This window comes from Podarcis melisellensis (genome assembly GCF_964234715.1).
Source record: "Podarcis melisellensis genome assembly, chromosome: 2".
Taxonomy (NCBI): Eukaryota; Metazoa; Chordata; class Lepidosauria; order Squamata; family Lacertidae; genus Podarcis; species Podarcis melisellensis.
In genome coordinates, this window is record NC_138529.1 from 37702324 (window position 1) to 37720479 (window position 18156).

Below are 18156 nucleotides of genomic sequence, written 5' to 3' on the forward strand. Positions count from 1 at the left end.
TGGAGGAGCGAAGACGCGAACCCGGTTCACCAGATTACGAGTCTACCGCTCTTAACCACTATACCACACTGAAGGAGACAGAAGCACCTCCCTAGGGAAGAGCTCCACAAATGGAGAACCACCACAGAATAGGTCACCATGAAATACGTCACCACCAACCAGGCAGCCACGAGTGTTGGCACCACCACCAATGCCTCACCTGCTGATTATATGAGCTATGATGAACACACAGTCCTCACCACTACAAACATCATGTCCACATCCTTGGATTGCAACCACTGAAACCATTCCCACAAGTTGTAATTTGATGGTGCTTTAGAGACGTCCAACACACCTGAACCAAGAGTGACAGCAAATTTAGCACAGCCCTGAGCAATTTCCTCCTCAAACTGATTCAGAAATGTCTTACAGGTCTGGATCTGGATTTAAAGAGCTCTGCTGGGTGATGTGGCAGAGAGGGGAGCTCTGTTTGCTACCATCACTGCCATGTGGCAGGGACGTGGAAAGCATTCATGGCTCTATTTATTCTTACTAATATTTATTTACGGCTATTAGCCCATAAAATATGTACAAACATAAAAGCACAGAAGCATAAAAACCAATACATCGAACGACAGAAGAGGAACACCACGATGCAAGAGTGGGACATTGAGCAGTGACAAATAACAGCTTGGGGCCCGGAAAGATCCGAGGGACGGTTCACAGAGAAAGGAGAACTGGAGAGGAGATCCGTCATGCACTCTCATCATAACTGTCCGATTAGTTTTTGTTGTTGTTGTTTTTTGGTGGTTTTTGTGTGTGAGATAACCGCATTCAGGAATCTCGCCACCTGCAGAGTTACAGAAGGATCTGTATCCTGCAGGAGCAGTGCGGCATGTGACTCAACAGGCCTGCCAACCAAGCGCAGTAAAGCAGGACCCAGGAATTTAGTCCTGGCTATGCTATGTAAGGGACAGTTGAACATTATGTGTGGAAGAGATTCAACTGTTTAGTCAGATTTGAACCAGGACTTCTGTTCTAACCAACACCACTCCTGCCTCATTGCCCACAGCAAAGGAGCTTTTAAACCAGACTCCCCAAGGCCAGTGATGGTGCTTAGGAGTGATGTGTAGATGGCCCTTTCCATCTCACTATTCCACAGCGAAATCAGGGCTTTGACAGGATCACAACAGCAGTACATAGTTGTCCTTCTATCCAGTGGTGAGATCTACAAGATTAAATAAAGCAGTGCCAGCAATATATCCCAAGGCAGATGTGGTAGATAATGTTTTGCAGAGGTACTAGTGGTGGGGACATTTCTCCCCTTTCAAAATAATGTCTGAGAGCATTTGCTCTTTGCCATTTGTGTATAGGAAGAACGAGGGTGTGAAGATCCAACAGATGTTATCCTGTATGTCCATGACATACCCAATGAACTTCTAAAACATGGTGTAAATTCACTCACAGAAACAATCTGTGATGGGCTAGATGCATGGAGAGGAACTAGCAAGAGGGACATTGAAACTTAAACATGTTAGAATCATAATCTACACCTATTCAAAAAGCATAATGTTCTGAATTACCTGGCCTGTAATCCTGCACCCGATTATAAATCATTTTGATTTTATGTAAACATATACAATTGGATACAGTAATACAACTGGACCGCAGTGTGAGGTATCTCGATACAAAGCAATATTGATTGCTTTGATGTAAATGCTGAAAGTACTCAAGGTTAAGTCATTTAAAGGATCCTTCCTTCCACGCAAGGCAGAGCTCAGGTGTTAATTCTTTACGTCCATAGAAAGTGCTTTTGCTATGAAGTATTCGAAACTTCTGGAAATGCTTTAATGGAAATAAGTTTGTTTTAAGGAAATATTCTTCTAAACTGCAAAACACTGAATACATGCGTAGTTTTTACGAGTCAAGATTTCACACACCCCTCTAATTATGACATGAAAATCGTAAAGGCAGGAATAATAAGTAGAGCATGAAGGTGTTTTGATTTCTGATGGGAATTATTAATTGGATCTCAGGAGTTGAGTGAACGTTTGTTTCTTCGCGTCTGCAAGTGCAACATGCCCCTTTTATGGCAGTTTAGCACTTCATCACCACGGCGGGTGTCACAACTTGGAAACTCTTCACAAATAAATGCAGCCAATTGGAACAGCCAGTCCACATGAAATTTCAACAGTGTCTAGAGACCAAGGGTTGTAATGTTTACTGCCCCTCTAGCTAACAATGGAATTTTGGACTTGATGCAAAAAATCTCTTAAATAATAACCGCAAAGTTACAAGATCTTCTGATTTGGAGCTTAGCTGCTGCTGGCATTTGTCGACAGATGTCTGTTAATCAGTTTTTATAGGATACACGATTCCCAGAAGGGGGAAAAAATTAATGCACAAGTTAACAAATGTTGCACGACATTCCAAGATTAGACAGTAGTGGAAACTCTAGAACCTTCTTCTAGGTCCTTAAAAGGAGCCAGTTCTGCCTTTTAAAAATACACAAACACAAACACAACACTCCCAAAATCAAAGCAGTCATAAAAATACCCTAATAATTTTCTGCACTTAAAAATCTAAAGCTACGAGAATTTAAAGCCTATCTGAAGGATGAAAACATTTACTTTTGCCAAAAAAGTGACAAACTAAAATCAAGGGCTATAAAGGATTAGCTCTTGTTGTGGTAACCAAGTGCAACAACTGCTAGCTCCTCTCCCTGTGACTGGAGAGAACTGTGAGTAGATTTACAGGTAGGACTGCCACTCAGCACATCAGTGGAACAAAAGGACTAGCTTAATAATGTGTATGCAGTCACCAATGGATACTGAAGATGTAGTTGAAAGACAGGTCTCAAATGCCTAGTGGTCACCATGTAGCCTCACACATCAGATTTCAGCTTGCATAATGGGTATAGGAAACAAAAAATTACAACATGCTGTTTTTTTACCAAACAGTCCTCCCTGGTCTTCTTGTTGAAAGCATACTTGCTGTAGCACTTTGTGCCTGCTGAAATCTGTTTGTTCCTATTTCGAGAACTCTTCCATAGTAAGTATGAAATCTGGGAGGAAAGTTATGTGCCCAAATAAACTTGGATGTCTTCCATCAGCTTCAGAAAAATTATGAGAACAACTATAGAAAATACAAATAGACAGCAAACCTATAGCTCAGTTAGTTGGTAGAGCATGAGACTCTTAATCTCAGAATTGTGATTCTGAGACCCACATTGGGCAAAAGATGCCTGCATTGCAGTTGTCAGGAGCTCGTCCTCCACTCGAGTAGGACCCTGGCAGAGACACATGCCCAACTGGCATGTTCTCCCCCTCCTGGTCGTCTGTTCGGGAACTTCAAAAGCTTTCTTCTGTCCGAACAACACAGTGACCGATGTCAACAGACATCGGCACACTTAGGGATCCGCAGAGTCTTCGCAGCTTGCGTAACAGAACTCAGCAACTCAGCATTTTGGCTGATCTACTTTATTTACATATAAACACACACGGAGCACTGCAACATGGCTCCCTCTCTCTCTAGCATCAGACAGCAAAGAGAAAAAGAACAAAGGACAATAGTCCCACTTCACGGAACACAGTAACACAAACATCCTGTCTCCGTCACTTCCCACTCTGTGGAGTCAAAACATCATGTGATAGACAACAATCTCATGACTGCAATCATGGAACAGGAATCTTAACAGCAGAGGGTTGGACCAGATGACCCTCTGAGTCCCTTCCAAATCTAGGATTCTATATATGCCACTTTTTTGAGCCAGTTCCAAAGCCAATTCAACACATTATCTCCCAACCAAAAAACAAGAGGTTCTATGAAGGGGTTCCCTGTTCTATGAAGGTTTCTGGGAAGCTGTGAAACCCTTCAAAAGAGGTTTTTGCACACACCCCAAACTACAATGCCCACAATTCTTTGGGGAAAGCTATAGCATATAAACCAGTTTCAGACTGGTTCAGATCTTTAATGCAGATATCCCCTCATATAACAGCTGTAAATCATTCAGCAGTAGGCATCCGGTTGCTTTTTCACATAATAATTTTATGTATTTATTTATAAAACTTCCTCCCTCAGAACGACCCCAAGAATATGTGCATCAAATGTAAGATCAAAGTACAGTACAGAACTAAAAACATACATAAACTAAAAACTAGCTACAGACAATAAAGACCACAATCTAAGACAGAGTTAAATGTTCTAAAGACACTGGGATCAATAGACGTAAGCACTGTCTGTTGTTAGATTGTGGCCAAAATTTGTGAGCAGTGAGGTAGAAAGCCAGCAATCCTGATTATCTATAAGCGAAAAGAAATAGACTCTTTTTTTATCATCAGTGCTTCTGAACTAGAATACGAGGCATAAAAAGCATTTCTACATGTTCACACACAAGAGACAAAACAGAATGCCGAGCAAAACTTTAAAGAACGACTGGAAGCGAAGCAGTAATCCAGCTAGCTAAAAATCTTTCTGAATGGTTGCCTCGTTGTATTACAATATCCGTCAGCCACCAAATCCAGACTCATACCAAGGCTGGATTCCCAAGCAGCTATGAAAACCAAGGACTAGGGCTGATGGGTCCATTTGTGATCTATTAAATATAGAATGGTTTGATATGTAAGAATTGTGCTGATGCAGTGCCAATTATATTTTCATTAAAGTAAGTTATAGAACTAAGATACTCTCTACTTCTCAGCCAGCACATTCTCCGCACACATGTTCACCACATTTTCCAGCCCCTTGATTGAATAAAAATAGGTCCAATGACTATGATTCAACAAGTCTTAGTAAAACTATTTAAAATATTGGCCTGGTACAAAAACAGATCACAGAATCAAGCCAAATATCTTTAGATTTATGTTCTGTTCTTGCAAATCAAACCTAAAGCACAGCAGTAAAAAAACACCCACAAAACTACTACTACTAAATTCTGGGCTAGAAACCACAAGTTGTTGTCATGGGGGAAAAGGGGGTTTCATCCAACGTTGTGTGAGCAGAAGGCAACAGGGGTGCAGAAAGCTACCAAACATTGCGGTCTGTGTCATTTGGAAATACATAGTGAGAGGAAGAAAAATTGCCCTGAATCAGAAGGAAGAATATTGCGCCCCACTGAGCAAAATTCTTCCACTGAATTTTTGAACCAGCAGTTTTTGACGGTTCAAAGAATGGTGCTGGTTGTTGGAAGCCCATCATTTTAGCAAGATTCCAATGTGAATCCTCTCCTGAATCAGGAAGGGTTTTGCATTCAAATCCCCTTCTAAAATGAAAGAAAAGGCCTTCCTTTTAGCAGGGGTGAATTTTACAGCAAAATGATGTTTTAGTTTGCATGGTTAGGGAGTTGAGAAAGCAGCAGCCAAGCAGCTTAGCATTCCATTGTACATGCATTATTACTATAACAGTGAGCTTGGCCCTCATGCAGGTAGCGAATTGCCACTCCGGCTCCTACACACCCCTTTGTGGGAGAGTTAAATCAGAAAGTCTACATCATAGAACTTTACCTTGGGAATATTTTCATAGCTTCAGGTTGTGTCATAAGGACAAGCAGTGGGTGGATGTTGGGTTCATGCAGAGAAGTGTGTGACTGTGCCTTCAGGCTAATTATATGATTATTACAGGTGTGGGCTTTGTGAAAACCTGTAATGAACACAAGTTAATGTTACTAATATAGATTTTTAAAAAAACATGTAGCTTAAGGAGTGTCAAAAGAGAGATGGGTTTTTTGGGTTTTTCCCCTTTAGGTTTCCGGTTCACCTAGGTTGCCTTGTACGCTGGGCCGTTCCCAGGGCCAGTAGCTGGGATTCCTGCCTTGGGGGATAAGGGAATGCCACTTTCCCAGACTCCCAGCGCCAAGGCAGGTGCAAAGGAGATGCAGCAACTTGCAAAGAGCAATTAAAGAAACCGCCCGAAACAAATGAAACTAAAAGCAGTTCTTAAAAGTTACATAAGAAGCCACCTCCCACAAAAGATTCTCACTGGTTCATTTCAGTCTTCACATTAACTACTATTTCATAGCCAGAAGCAACATGAATCCAAGGCTCAAGGAGTGCCAAATTGAGACGCTTTATCTCACATTCCCAATGAACAAGAATTTTGCTTTGTTTTTACTATTTCTGCCCTTTCCTGAAAGTGCTCCCCCCCCCCAAATTTCATCTGATCTTGTTAGCAATGAATCTGATTCTAGTAATTCAGAATTAAACTCAAGACAAATTCTTCTACTAGGCTTCTATCTGTTTCACACAGAGCCTTCTTCTATAGAAAAACAGTTAACGTAATAGTGAAAACCACTGACTGTCCTTCAACTACTTTGGCCTAATGGATAACTCAATATGAGCTTTATGGAGAGGAGCTTAACAATGCAAAGCTTCTTGACAAATTTTAACTTTCTTTTCTATTGTGTAAATGTTAAAATATATTGTAGCATAGTCACAACCGCAGGCGAAACATTAAAACGGATAACCATTATATATTTAATAAGATATGAACAAGTTGCTACTATCGTCAAATTGTTTCTAAGCACACCAGGATTCAGATTCTATAAACACGGAGAACATGTCATTTGATAATGTATTCCCATGCTTCTAAGCATAGAAGACGATGGGAGTGAGACTGTTTCCTACTTCACAGATTCCTTTTGCCTTCCAGCAATCTATTCTGTAGGGTAAATTAATTGTGGGAATTACTCATGGGGTGGTGGGAGAAGCAGTAATTAATTCTAAAATTTAGACGTCACCAAACTGTTCAGAACTCCCACTAGCCAATCAGACATGAACTTCATTTTTTCGCTGTAATGAGAGTTGCAAAATAAGGCAAATACTACGCAGTTTCTGCCTGTAGGGCATGGGGGCTTTGACAAACTGTGATCAGTACACTGAAGATCTAGACTTGATTGCTACCTTTGCTGAAAAGATTAACTGACACACCTTTCTTTAAACAAATCATGTTCTTTAGTTTCACAAAGATTTATTTCTTCAACTCTGGCTGTAAGCTACGGGTATTACGAGTCACAAACTTTGTCTTAACTACACTTTCAGCCAAATTATCTGCAATTATACAGTGGTACCTCGGGTTACAGACGCTTCAGGTTACAGACTCCACTAACCCAGAAATAGTACCTCAGGTTAAGAACTTTGCTTCTGGATGAGAACAGAAATCATGCTCCGGTGGCGCGGCGGCAGTGGGAGGCTCCATTGGCTAAAGTAGTGCTTCAGGTTAAGAACAGTTTCAGGCTATGAACGGACCTTCAGAACGAATTAAGTTATTAACCCGAGGTACCACTGTATCTACCTTTCATTACATATCTTTATGCATCTATATTGGGGAGGGTAAATTTTTTGTGGACCCTCTAAATTTGTCCCCTTTTTATCCCACCTCTCCCCCGTTTCTATGGGTATGATGCTATGATACCAAAATACTTGTTTAGGGCTCCCCAAATTTTCCATTTAAAAAACCAAACACAAAATTTATATTTATTTTTACTGACAGTTCTCATATGCCATCTCACTGTGACACAATGATGCCAAAAGTTTTTTTTTAATAGCCCTTCAAGTCCGCACCCCCAAATTTGCCATTATTTTTAAAAAATGCTGCTTCTTCTTTTTTAAAAAAATGTTTTTTTGGTAATGTTTTCCTCTTTGCTCTCATAGAATTTTTTGTGGTCATCCAGCCCCCCCCCCCACTTGTCTTTTTAAAATTATTATCAAAAAGAACATAAGAGGAGCCTGTTGGATCAGGCCAATGGCCAATCTAGTCCACCATATTGTTCTCACAGTGATTCCCAACCAGATGCCTGGGGGAAAGCAGCAAGCAAGATTCGAGCTCAAGAGTAACTGATATTCAGAGACACTGCTGCCTCCAAATACATGGTGTCGGGCCCTTCCTGAGCAGTAGTTTCCAACCCATTTTCTGTCTTCAGACTCCACTCCAGCTGGTTTCACCTAAAGTAATAAGAAGATGATTCAAAATCCCAGTCTTCAAGTGCCACTGAAATCTGATTCTCCCTAGGAGAGATTAAAGAACAGCAGCTCCTCAAAGAACTGCTGGAAAGAGACTTAGAATCCTTGTTTGTACTTTAAGAAGACCTAAGTGGGTTTCCCTGGATTTTCCCCTTAACAAATTAAGAAAAATAAGAGCCCTGCTGGATCAGACCATCTAGCCTAGCATCCTGGTCTCACGGCAATCAACCAGATGCCAGTGAGAAGCCCATAAACAGGACACAAGAGCCTAGGATGCTAGAGTCTAGTCTTACAGTGGTACCCCGGGATAAGTACTTAATTTGTTCCGGAGCACCGTTCTTAACCTGAAACTGTTCTTAACCTGAAGTACCACTTTAGCTAATGGGGCATCCTGCTGCCATTGCGCCGCCAGAGTGCAATTTCTGTTCTCATCCTGAAGCAAAGTTATTAACCTGAGGTACTATTTCTGAGTTAGCGGAGTCTGTAACCTGAAGCACATGTAACCCAAGGTACCACTGTATCTTCTATTCATTTGTCTAACTCGCTCTTATAAAGCTATCAAAGTTGGTGACGACTCCATTGTCGAATTCTAGGTAAGTTGGAATGACAAAATTCCATTTTGTCTGGCAATTTCATTTCTGACCTGACTTCGTAACTTTCTACTGATCCCACTTCGTAACTGAGATTAATCTGGATTACATACACATGCATGTAAACATATCAGGTAACTTGAAGCTTCTTAGCTGGCAGTCCAAATACCCCATCAGAAGCAGCTCTATGACATTTCCACATTCTCCACGTATGCCGTATTCCAGAGGAGTCTGACCCACACAACCTTGCAAAATGGAATCAGTAACAGCTTGCTGTTAATTCGGAACAAATTCCCTTCCAAAAATACATTTTTTTAAATGCCACAGCAACTAGCAATGCGCTTCCAAAAAGCTTGACATGTCGAAATACAGGGTTAGGAAAAGTCTAATAAACTATCAAAAATATAGTTCCATCATGTAGCTAGTAATAAAAGGGAAATACTTTCATAGTTCTTCATCTACATTGCATTCATTATGTGGTTCCAATGTCTTCATATCGAAAGCTATTGAATCAAACACATCCCTACAAAATCATTTATTTACGCTATTTAACCATCTCATTCCATGCAACAACTAGCTACTTCCATATAGCTACTTCCACAAGCACAACTGCAAGCAGATCTCAGAATCACTGCTGTGAAGCAATCATCATTCTGAACAAAATCTCCCCCCCCCCTTTTTTAATGGAAAATATTACATATACTGGGGTATGCTTCTCAGCACCTTTGAGATAAAACAGCTTTACATTAAATAAACAGACAGATATTTTATTATGCTGCTAATGCAGTTGAAGCTCATGATTCAAACCTCACATAACTGTGTGCTGAGCAACCTCTACATTAACAGAACCCCACTAAATGCTGAGCCCCCCCCCTTTTGCAAGTTTCTGTTTTCATATCATGTTGGTTTAGGGGGAAAGTTTCATCAAGCAAATGGCACAAAAGCTGAGCTGTTTTTATGTTTTTTATTCAAGCCCTGGGCACAGATTGTGGAAGCTCCATAAAATCCCCAACGGCTGGTTCTTTAAGGCTTCAAGGAACAGAGCTTGGAAACAGCAAAGCTTTAGGAGCAAGAGAAATGGACAGTCCATGAGCTTGTGTGACCAAAGTCAGAGATGCTCCTCAGCTTGACTGAGCTAAAGCTTCTAAAAGGTAGGGTCTTTTTCTACCCTATTAAGCCATCTCCTTAATTTCCCAAACTTGGGTCTCATCAATTCCCATCATCCCTGACCACTGGTCCTGCTAGCTAGAAATTATGGGAGTTGTAAGTCCAACAACAGCTGGAGACCTAAGTTTGGGAAACCCTGTCTTAGTTCATATAACTGAAAACAGCCCTACCCTAACCCCAGCCCTACCTAGAGGGACACAGAATGCCTATACTATACATTCCAAGACAGCCTTCCTCAACTTTGTGCTTTCCAGATGTTTTGGATTACTATGACAGTGCTAGCTGGGGTTGGTGGGAGTTATAGTCTGAAATTATACATCTGGAGGGTACCAGGCAGGAAAGAGAGAGAGACAATGAAAGCACCCCAACCAAAGAAGGAATCAGTTCAAAAGTTATTGTAGGGCCAATTCAAACCTGCACTTTTAATAGGCATGTTTGACAAGAAGGATTCAAATTTGAAAAAATTTAAATTTATCCTGTGTCCCTCTTGGGTGACTCATAGCTTCTCTGAGTTATTCAAGCCCCTTTGCCACGACAAGGCAGTGATCCATGAAGGAATTTCTTAAGGAAATCAGCCCTGAGTGCTCACTGGAAGGACAGATCCTGAAGCTGAGGCTCCAATAATTTGGCCACCTCAGGAGAAGAAAAGACTCCCTGGAAAAGACATTGATGTTGGAAAAGATTGAGGGCACAAGGAGAAGGGGATGACAGAGGACGAGATGGTTGGACAGTGTTCTCAAAGCTACCAGCATGAGTTTGACCAAACTGTGGGAGGCAGTGGAAGACAGGAGTGCCTGGCGTGCTCTGGTCCATGGAGTCACAAAGAGTCGGACACGACTAAACGACTAAACAACAACAATCCTGTGTCCCAAATCCAAAATACTGAGATCAATACATGACTGCAGAGTGAAAAGGAATTCATCGTGAGAGTGAGAGTCAAAGTAGATGTTATTTTAATTGTGTAGCAAGCAACAATGTCTCTTTCCCCCTTCATTTAATATTCAGGCTCAAAGGGGCAAGAGATTATCATGGCAACATGGAAGAGGAAAAACTTATTCCTTTCCTCCCCAGATGCTATCAGAAGAAAACCCTCACTCCCTCCTGAGCCTGTAATCAAATGAGTGACAAGGGGAGATTTATTCCCCACCCTCAATGTTGGGCCCGGGTGAGTGAGGCATTTTTCTCCTGATCATGGATGGGTAAAGAAAAAATAAACCTTTCCCTGCACAATGTGGTCTGGATGACAATTCCTCCCCTCTCCACACAGGCTTATAATTTAATAAAGAAAAAAAACACAGACATAGCTGCATACTACACATTTAGCTCAATAAGCAGTATACATATATACATACATAATTTAATTTGTATGCCACCCTTTCCGCAGTTCAAACCATGCTCAAGGCAGCTTACGTTAAAAAAAATGTAACTACAGCATAACAAAAGTTGTCATAAACAATAAACACTAAAAACCAACCAAACTGAACAATTTCTACATAAATCACAAGAAATAAAATAAAAATACAAAAAAGCAGCAGCAGCCGCAACAATGACCCTCACCCCCCACCCAACCCGCAACAAAAACCCCTAAACAGTGTGGCCTTGCATTCCAGGGTTTCAAACTTTGAATAACAGATTTGCCTAAGCCAAAGCAATACCAGAACCAAATCACAGGACCACTGAAAAATTAGTTATCCAAATCCACGATGTATTGAGACATAAGGGTGCATAGCTTATAAGGAAATAAAAGAAAGTAGCCTTAAAAGGCCAACATTCTCAAGTCACATATGCTTGCAAATGGCTTGGGAATACAGACAAATGATCAAATATATACGAACCCACATGCATTTTTTGTTGGGGAAGGATTCCCCACCCACCAATGTCATCCAAAACTACAAGCACTTTGATACGGAACATATCTTACTCTAGAACTGAATGAGTTGCCGCCTGTGGATGGTAACGGTACAGAAGGAGGCGCTGGTTGACTCGAAAGACTCCACCACCTTTTCGGAGATGTTCATAAAAGAACAGCAGGTCTTCTGGGGTGCCCTGGGGGGAAAAACACCACATTTTTTTCCAGATCAAAAGCAGGTAATAGTACAAGTGTAACCATACCAAGCAAGTTGTATTGAATTTAATAGGGTTTACTCCAAGGAAAGTGGAGTAAGAATCCTGTGTGATATATTATGTGATTGTGTTCAATGACATCTAAAAAAATCTCGACATTCGAACCAATGCATACACCTATCTAATGGATATATAGAGACATTCCCTAAAGCTAATTTAATATAAAGCGTTACTCTTGCACGGGACATCCAAAGATCAAATGTTATAGGCCTTTTGCTGTACTTTATCAATGTCAAAAGCACACCTGCATGCCCCCTGTAAAAAAAATAAAAAAATACTGTGAATGGCAAACCTTCCAGATCTCCAGTTGCTTCTCGTAAGATTGCTAAGAAACAGGTGGCATGTCCAAATACATCCACGCAACACAGTGCTGAGTGAGCATCTCACCACAAAAACTTATTGAGAATGAGAAAGAGAGATCTGATCAGAAACATCCCTTTGCCATGAAAGTAGTATTTTAGCAAAGTGGGGAGAGGATGTCTATAGTCTCCCAAATGTGCAATATCGCTTCAGGATGAGAGAGTCCATTTCAATGGGTAGGTCTATGGGCATGCCCCAGTACCATCCTGCTGCAAATTAAGCCACACAACCATTTCAAAACCCTGCCCTCTTGTTTTCATATAACCGAAGGTGATGACTAAACAACATCTGTTTGAATTTAGCAACACTGCAGCCTCTTGAGACTATAAAACAGCCCGTATAATTGTCAAATGTTCTCAAAATATTGTTTGTTTCTCATCCCACTCTCGGTTACCAAGCTGTCATGTGATGGTGCTATGTAAATAAATAACTGATTTACTCGGCATGGAGTATTTATTCAAGCATTGTGGCATCAGAATGAAAATGAATCGCCACATGCCTATCCACACGCTAGGTGGCTAAATATTTATTTGAGGAGCATGTTAGCTTTTTATTACACATCATTTAATGCCTGTACAAAATGAAATTGCTAAAATAATTAGAACATTGTGTTACTTTGCTTGATTTTCCTTTGGCTTCAGATTATTAAGAGAAATGTGTATTAAATGAACCTTCGGTACTGAATTTGAGAAATGCTGATTTCTCCCCCCACTGCAGGGTTTATTGGTCCAATGCATTTTGAAATTACAGTTCCTCTTCAGAGGCACTGCAAATAAGAACTTGGAATTCAGTACTTATATGAAGCAAACACTACAGTTCCCAACTGGGGTGGGATGGATGGCAGTCGTCGTGCCCACCAAATGTCTAGATCTAATTACCTCCCTTCTCCTCATTTTTTGAGACAACATTCTAATGAAGCCTTCTTACTCTGATTCAGGCATTTCTCCTTCTTCCAAACATCAGCTGGCTGCTCTTGGCCTCCAATTAATGCCAAATACATGCAGAGACGCTTCTTTTCTAAAAAGTCAGTGTGCCCGCAGCAATTACCCTATAATTTAAGGCTGAATCATACATCTAGGAGTGCCATGGACCCAGACTTTGGGTTTCTAAAATTACTTTTTCTAATTTGAAAGCCTAATGATAGAATAATGGAAACAACAATTACAGAGTAAAATCTATAGTATTATGACTATGGACACATTAAAAAGTATACATATCAACACAACTGGGACAATGAATTAAGAGAAAATATTCCTGAATAAGTATGGAAGTGAGTTTGGCACTCAGACTCTCGGATGACGAGATTGTTCTAGGTTGGCAGGAGTGGCAAAAAAATGTCTAGAAAGGTGCTGCTTTCAGCACACTGAAACCCACCATGCCCTGGGAATCAAAAGAGGGCACCTGAGCGGTAGTCAACAAAATACGTAGTCTCAAACAGCAACAAAAAATTCACAATTGCATATTATCAATTGCAATCTTAACAAAGATGCATCAGGACATCCATAAGTACTGGATTAGTTGTAGTTTCCGTGTCACCTTCAAAGGTAGCCCCACATAGAGCACATTGCGTTAGTCCAAGTGAGAGATAACCAGAGCATGCACCACTCTGGTGAGACAGTCCGCAGGCATGTAGGGTCTCAGCCTGCGTAGAGGGGGAGCTGGTAAACAGCTGCCCTGGACACAGAATTGACCTGTGCCTCCAGGGACAGCTGCGAGTCCAAAATGACTCCCAGGCAGCGCACCTGGTCCTTCAGGGGCACAGTCGCCACATTCAGGACTAGGGAGCCCTCCACACCTTCCTGCCTTCTGTCCCCCAAAAACATTACTTCTGTCTTGTCAGGATTCAACCTCAATCTGTTAGCCACCATCCATCCTCCAACTGCCTCCAGACACTCATACAGGACATTCACCACCTTCACTAGTTCTGATTTGAAAGAGAGGTAGAGCTGGGTATCATCCGCATATTGATAAACACCCAGCCCAAACTCCCTAATGATGTCTCCCAGCAGCTGCATGTAGATGTTGAAAAGCATGGGGGAGAGGAACGGAACCCTGAGGCACCCCACAAGTGAGAGCCCAGGGGTCTGAACACTCATCCCCCCCCACCACTTTCTGAACACGGCCCATGAAGAAGGAGCAGAACCACTGTCTAACAGTGCCCCCAGCTCCCAACTGCTCTAGACGGTCCAGAAGGCTGTTATGGTTGATGGTATCAAAAGCCGCTGAGAGATCCAGCAGAAGTAGGAAACAGTTCTCACCTTTGTCCCTAGCCCACCGGAGATCATCAACCAGCGCGACCAAGGCAGTTTCAGTCCCATTAACTACATATATATAACAGCGTAGCTAATACATTTTGGAGGTGTGGAGCATTGCGTGCTGATATATTCGTATTTTTGGTCATGCCCTAAAATTGTGGTATTTTGGAAAGTTGCAATAAATGAGATTAAACTTATAAGAGGGTATGAATTGCCAGAGGCACAGTTAATTATATTGTTTAGAAATATTAAAGATCTGGTTTTACCAGTGGTGGGAAAATGATGACGAGGGAAACGAGGGGAAAAAACGGGGAAGAGGAGGAAGCTGAAGGGGTAAGGAGGCTTAGTGAGGTGGGAGTCTGTGGCAGAAAGAAGTCCAGAATCGAAGGCAGAAGCTGAAGCAGGGAAGAAGGGAGGCTAAAAGGCGAAAATGAATCTGGCTGGTGAAGAGGCACAAGTGTCTCCCCCCCTCCTGCTGAGACAAGCTCCTCTTCTCCCTTGTCTCCAAGAACCAGAAGAAGCATGAAAAGGGGGGAGGAGAAATTGGCAATGGGCAGTTGCTGCCTCCCTTTGCTTGGGGGGGGGCCTGGAGCGGAGGGGACTTAGGTAGCTGTCGGGAGGCAGGGACCTTCAGTCTCAGCAACGTCTCCATGGGGGCAAGACCTACTGGAGATGAGTTGCTGTGCTGATTAGGCCTGACACTCCTGCGCAGATCGTGTTTTTGCTAATAAAGAGTTCGCTCCAACTTGCGCAGTATGATTTACTGCTGGCTTGCTTCTGACTGCGGGTTTGGATGGAGCTGTGGGACTTGGGGTAAGGGATAAAGAGCTGTGAGTTGGAATGGCGGTAGATGGGGTTGGTTGAGTGGAGCAAGCAGGAGCAGAGCCCCTAGTAAAAAAAAACCACACAACTTTTAATAGATGCAAATAATGGTTAATGAGTACAATGCATTAAGTCCATCTATCTCAGTAATGTCTACACCGACTGGCAGTAGCTTTCGCAAGATTTCAGATGGGGTCTCTCCCAGGCCTACTTGGAGATTGGGGATTGGGACATTCTGTGTGCAAAGCAGTCGCTCTACCTCTGAGCTTCAGCCCTTACATGAAAGATATTGTATTCAGGTTTCTATAATTTGTATTAATAGGTGTATTAAGTAACACGGTGGGCAGTAACAAAACTGCGCTGTGGGAGGGTGAAAGAAGACATAACCGCCAGAAGGAGAAAACCAGAATTCCTTCAACCTACCATCTAGCTAGATTTATGCTTCCCCTGTGCTCAACTCTGTGGTGTTGCTTTGTGTCAACTGCAAAATTTAAACCTGCTTCTGTTCCTCATGTCACGCTCCAAGCTAAGTCAAGTTAGGCACCTGGTTCTAATTATCTAGCAGCTTGCTACCCAAGGTCACATGCCTATTTGTAGATTCCATTACACTACATACCGTACCGAGTACTTAAGGTTCTCCCCCCCACACACACATATGATGCAATTATTTTCATCAAGTTCCATATTGTGCAATTCTTCATCGACCATGTCTGGTGGATGTAAACAGTGGAACAAAGTAGATGAGTGCAGTAAAAAAAAAGGACTGCAGAAGACAGAGCTAGAAATATTCCAAGTGCTCAGAAATCTGGTGCTGATGCCTAAACATTTTTAACCCAATAATGATGGGCATTTAATAGGTAGCCAGGGGAGAAATGATGTTGGCCAGGTCTAGATGCAGATCCTAACTTTCTCTTTGTTCCAGGAAGAAGCAGCTTCAGCCTGCGCATCCACACTTGGCCAGCGTATTTATTACATATGTAATGGTTCAGCAGCTAAGCACCAGACCCACTGGCCATGTATCCCAATAGTGAAAGTGCAGTATCACCAGATGTAAGCACAAGTGCCTGGATACACCCACATAGCCCCAATGAAATTTATGGACCTAAGTTAGTCATGAGCAATACTTTTAATCTGTCTGAGTTAAGAAGCTAGATGACTACAACCCATGGCCTCTTGAATGCTTGTGGGCAAGACTTATCAGGAGAGGAATAATGTGCAAACAGTAACATCACACGAACTTGATTCAAAAGATATCCTTCAAAAGATATATAATACAAAAATTCACCTCAATAGACTAATGCTGAAATCCTAAATGCCCCACTGAACTGATTGAAACTCAGTCCAATACTACCAACTTGGAAGCATTAAAATTAAAGAATCGAGTCTAAGATTGACTTGTAGAAAGAATCAAATGTGCTTCAGACAGTCCAGGTTAAGTCCGTGGAAATGATAACAGCACACAGACTGAATATAGAGATACAAAGTTCAATGTGTATCTGGCAGAGGACATATTTGACCTCAGAAAAAACAATTGGCTTAAGCTGAAGCAAAGCATACAAAAGCCAAGTGGATGGGTCAGAGGCTTGATCAGTGACAGTCTCCTATGCATGTCCTCTAATCATGTACCTGTAAACCAATTGCAGGAGGGTACAGCCCTCACTTAACTGTTGCTTATCTTTGCGTATTTGTATGCATGCCTGTGTTGGGCCTGTAGCAAAATTTTAGTTTCATAGGTGCTTTAAATCTCAGCAGAGACATGCTCACCGGAGACCCAGCACATTAATTTCATGCTTAGACTGTTTTAAAAACCGCTCCCCCAGAATTATACAAATCCTGCTAAGCCTCTTGCTAGCTGTGTGACTGAACCCCATTGTCCTGTCCCGATAGGCCTTTAAATCATTTTGACCTGATCCTAAAACAGGAAATCTGTGATGAAGTTATAATTGCTACATTGTTTGGGAAATAAAGTTAAAGGATTAGTCTCCCAAACAGAAATATGTGAACAGCACTGGCAAACAATGCTCTAATTAAACATGGAAAGCGGTGTAAATTCAGTGACTACCTCAGCATGCTTAGTAACATGTTATCAAGACACGTTGCTAAAAGGGCTTGTTTTAAAGCAGTTCATAAGCCTAATTTATTTGGCTCCAGCACTTTCTTTCTTGGACACATCTCAAGTGCAGATCTCTGTTCAGTTTTACCCATAATGTGCCAAGAATATCAGAGTCTGCGTTTTGTCTTGATTTTTCCCTAGAGCCCCTTGACAAATCATTTGACAACCTTACAATACTTTAATTCAGCTTCTTCTTTTTTAAAAAAAGAAGGCAAAGCTGAACCAAATATTTCCCTCCCATTTCATGGCTTAAATAATAAATAACAACAACAACACTCTCCCACTTTGACTAACAAAACAGAAGTGAAACTATTCTAATAATCCTCACCGAATTACATATTGCAGCTTAGCTCTGTAGATTTATTCCTGGTTACTTGTAAGGAGAAAAACAAAATTAAGGACAAAGCCACTTAATTCACAGGCTGCAGTTGAAACACTACCAGCATCCAATATACTATTGTTCTTGGGATTCATTAAAAATTACTCTCTCCTGAAGATTTTTGAAAACTGACATGCCTAACATTAAGTCTGGAAATAATGAGGGAAGATATCGCATAAGCCAGAGGCAGAACTTCTGGCAGATAACTATAGACCATGGGGATGTCTAGAAAACCGGGGATAAAATGTATTAAAGTCTCAAGCAAAGATCGATGTTTCACACACCTCTGCTAAGCACTCTTTTCTGAATCTGTAAGAGCGGCATCTTTCGCTCTTATGAATACTCAACTTTTCTTTTCTGCTTTAGCACGTAAGAGTACGAAAAAGGATACCATCCCCATCATTCATCTTCC

The 18156-nt window shown here is 41.5% G+C and overlaps 1 protein-coding gene across 5 annotated transcripts in view; it reads right to left on the bottom strand.

Moving 5' to 3' along the window:
- Nucleotides 1–18156, bottom strand: part of B3GNTL1 (UDP-GlcNAc:betaGal beta-1,3-N-acetylglucosaminyltransferase like 1) — a 94359-nt gene that overhangs the window by 33557 nt on the left and 42646 nt on the right. For 4 of the 5 annotated variants that reach the window (XR_014164245.1, XM_081895762.1, XM_081895763.1 and 1 more), the window contains one exon: nt 11613–11737. Coding sequence is in view for 4 of the 5 variants with exons in the window: in XM_081895762.1 (XP_081751888.1) it covers nt 11613–11737 (125 nt within the window). In the remaining variant the exon portion in view is untranslated. Of the gene's footprint in view, nt 1–199; nt 345–11612; nt 11738–18156 lie in introns of those variants that run through there. The other variant, XM_081895764.1, reaches the window with a different exon arrangement.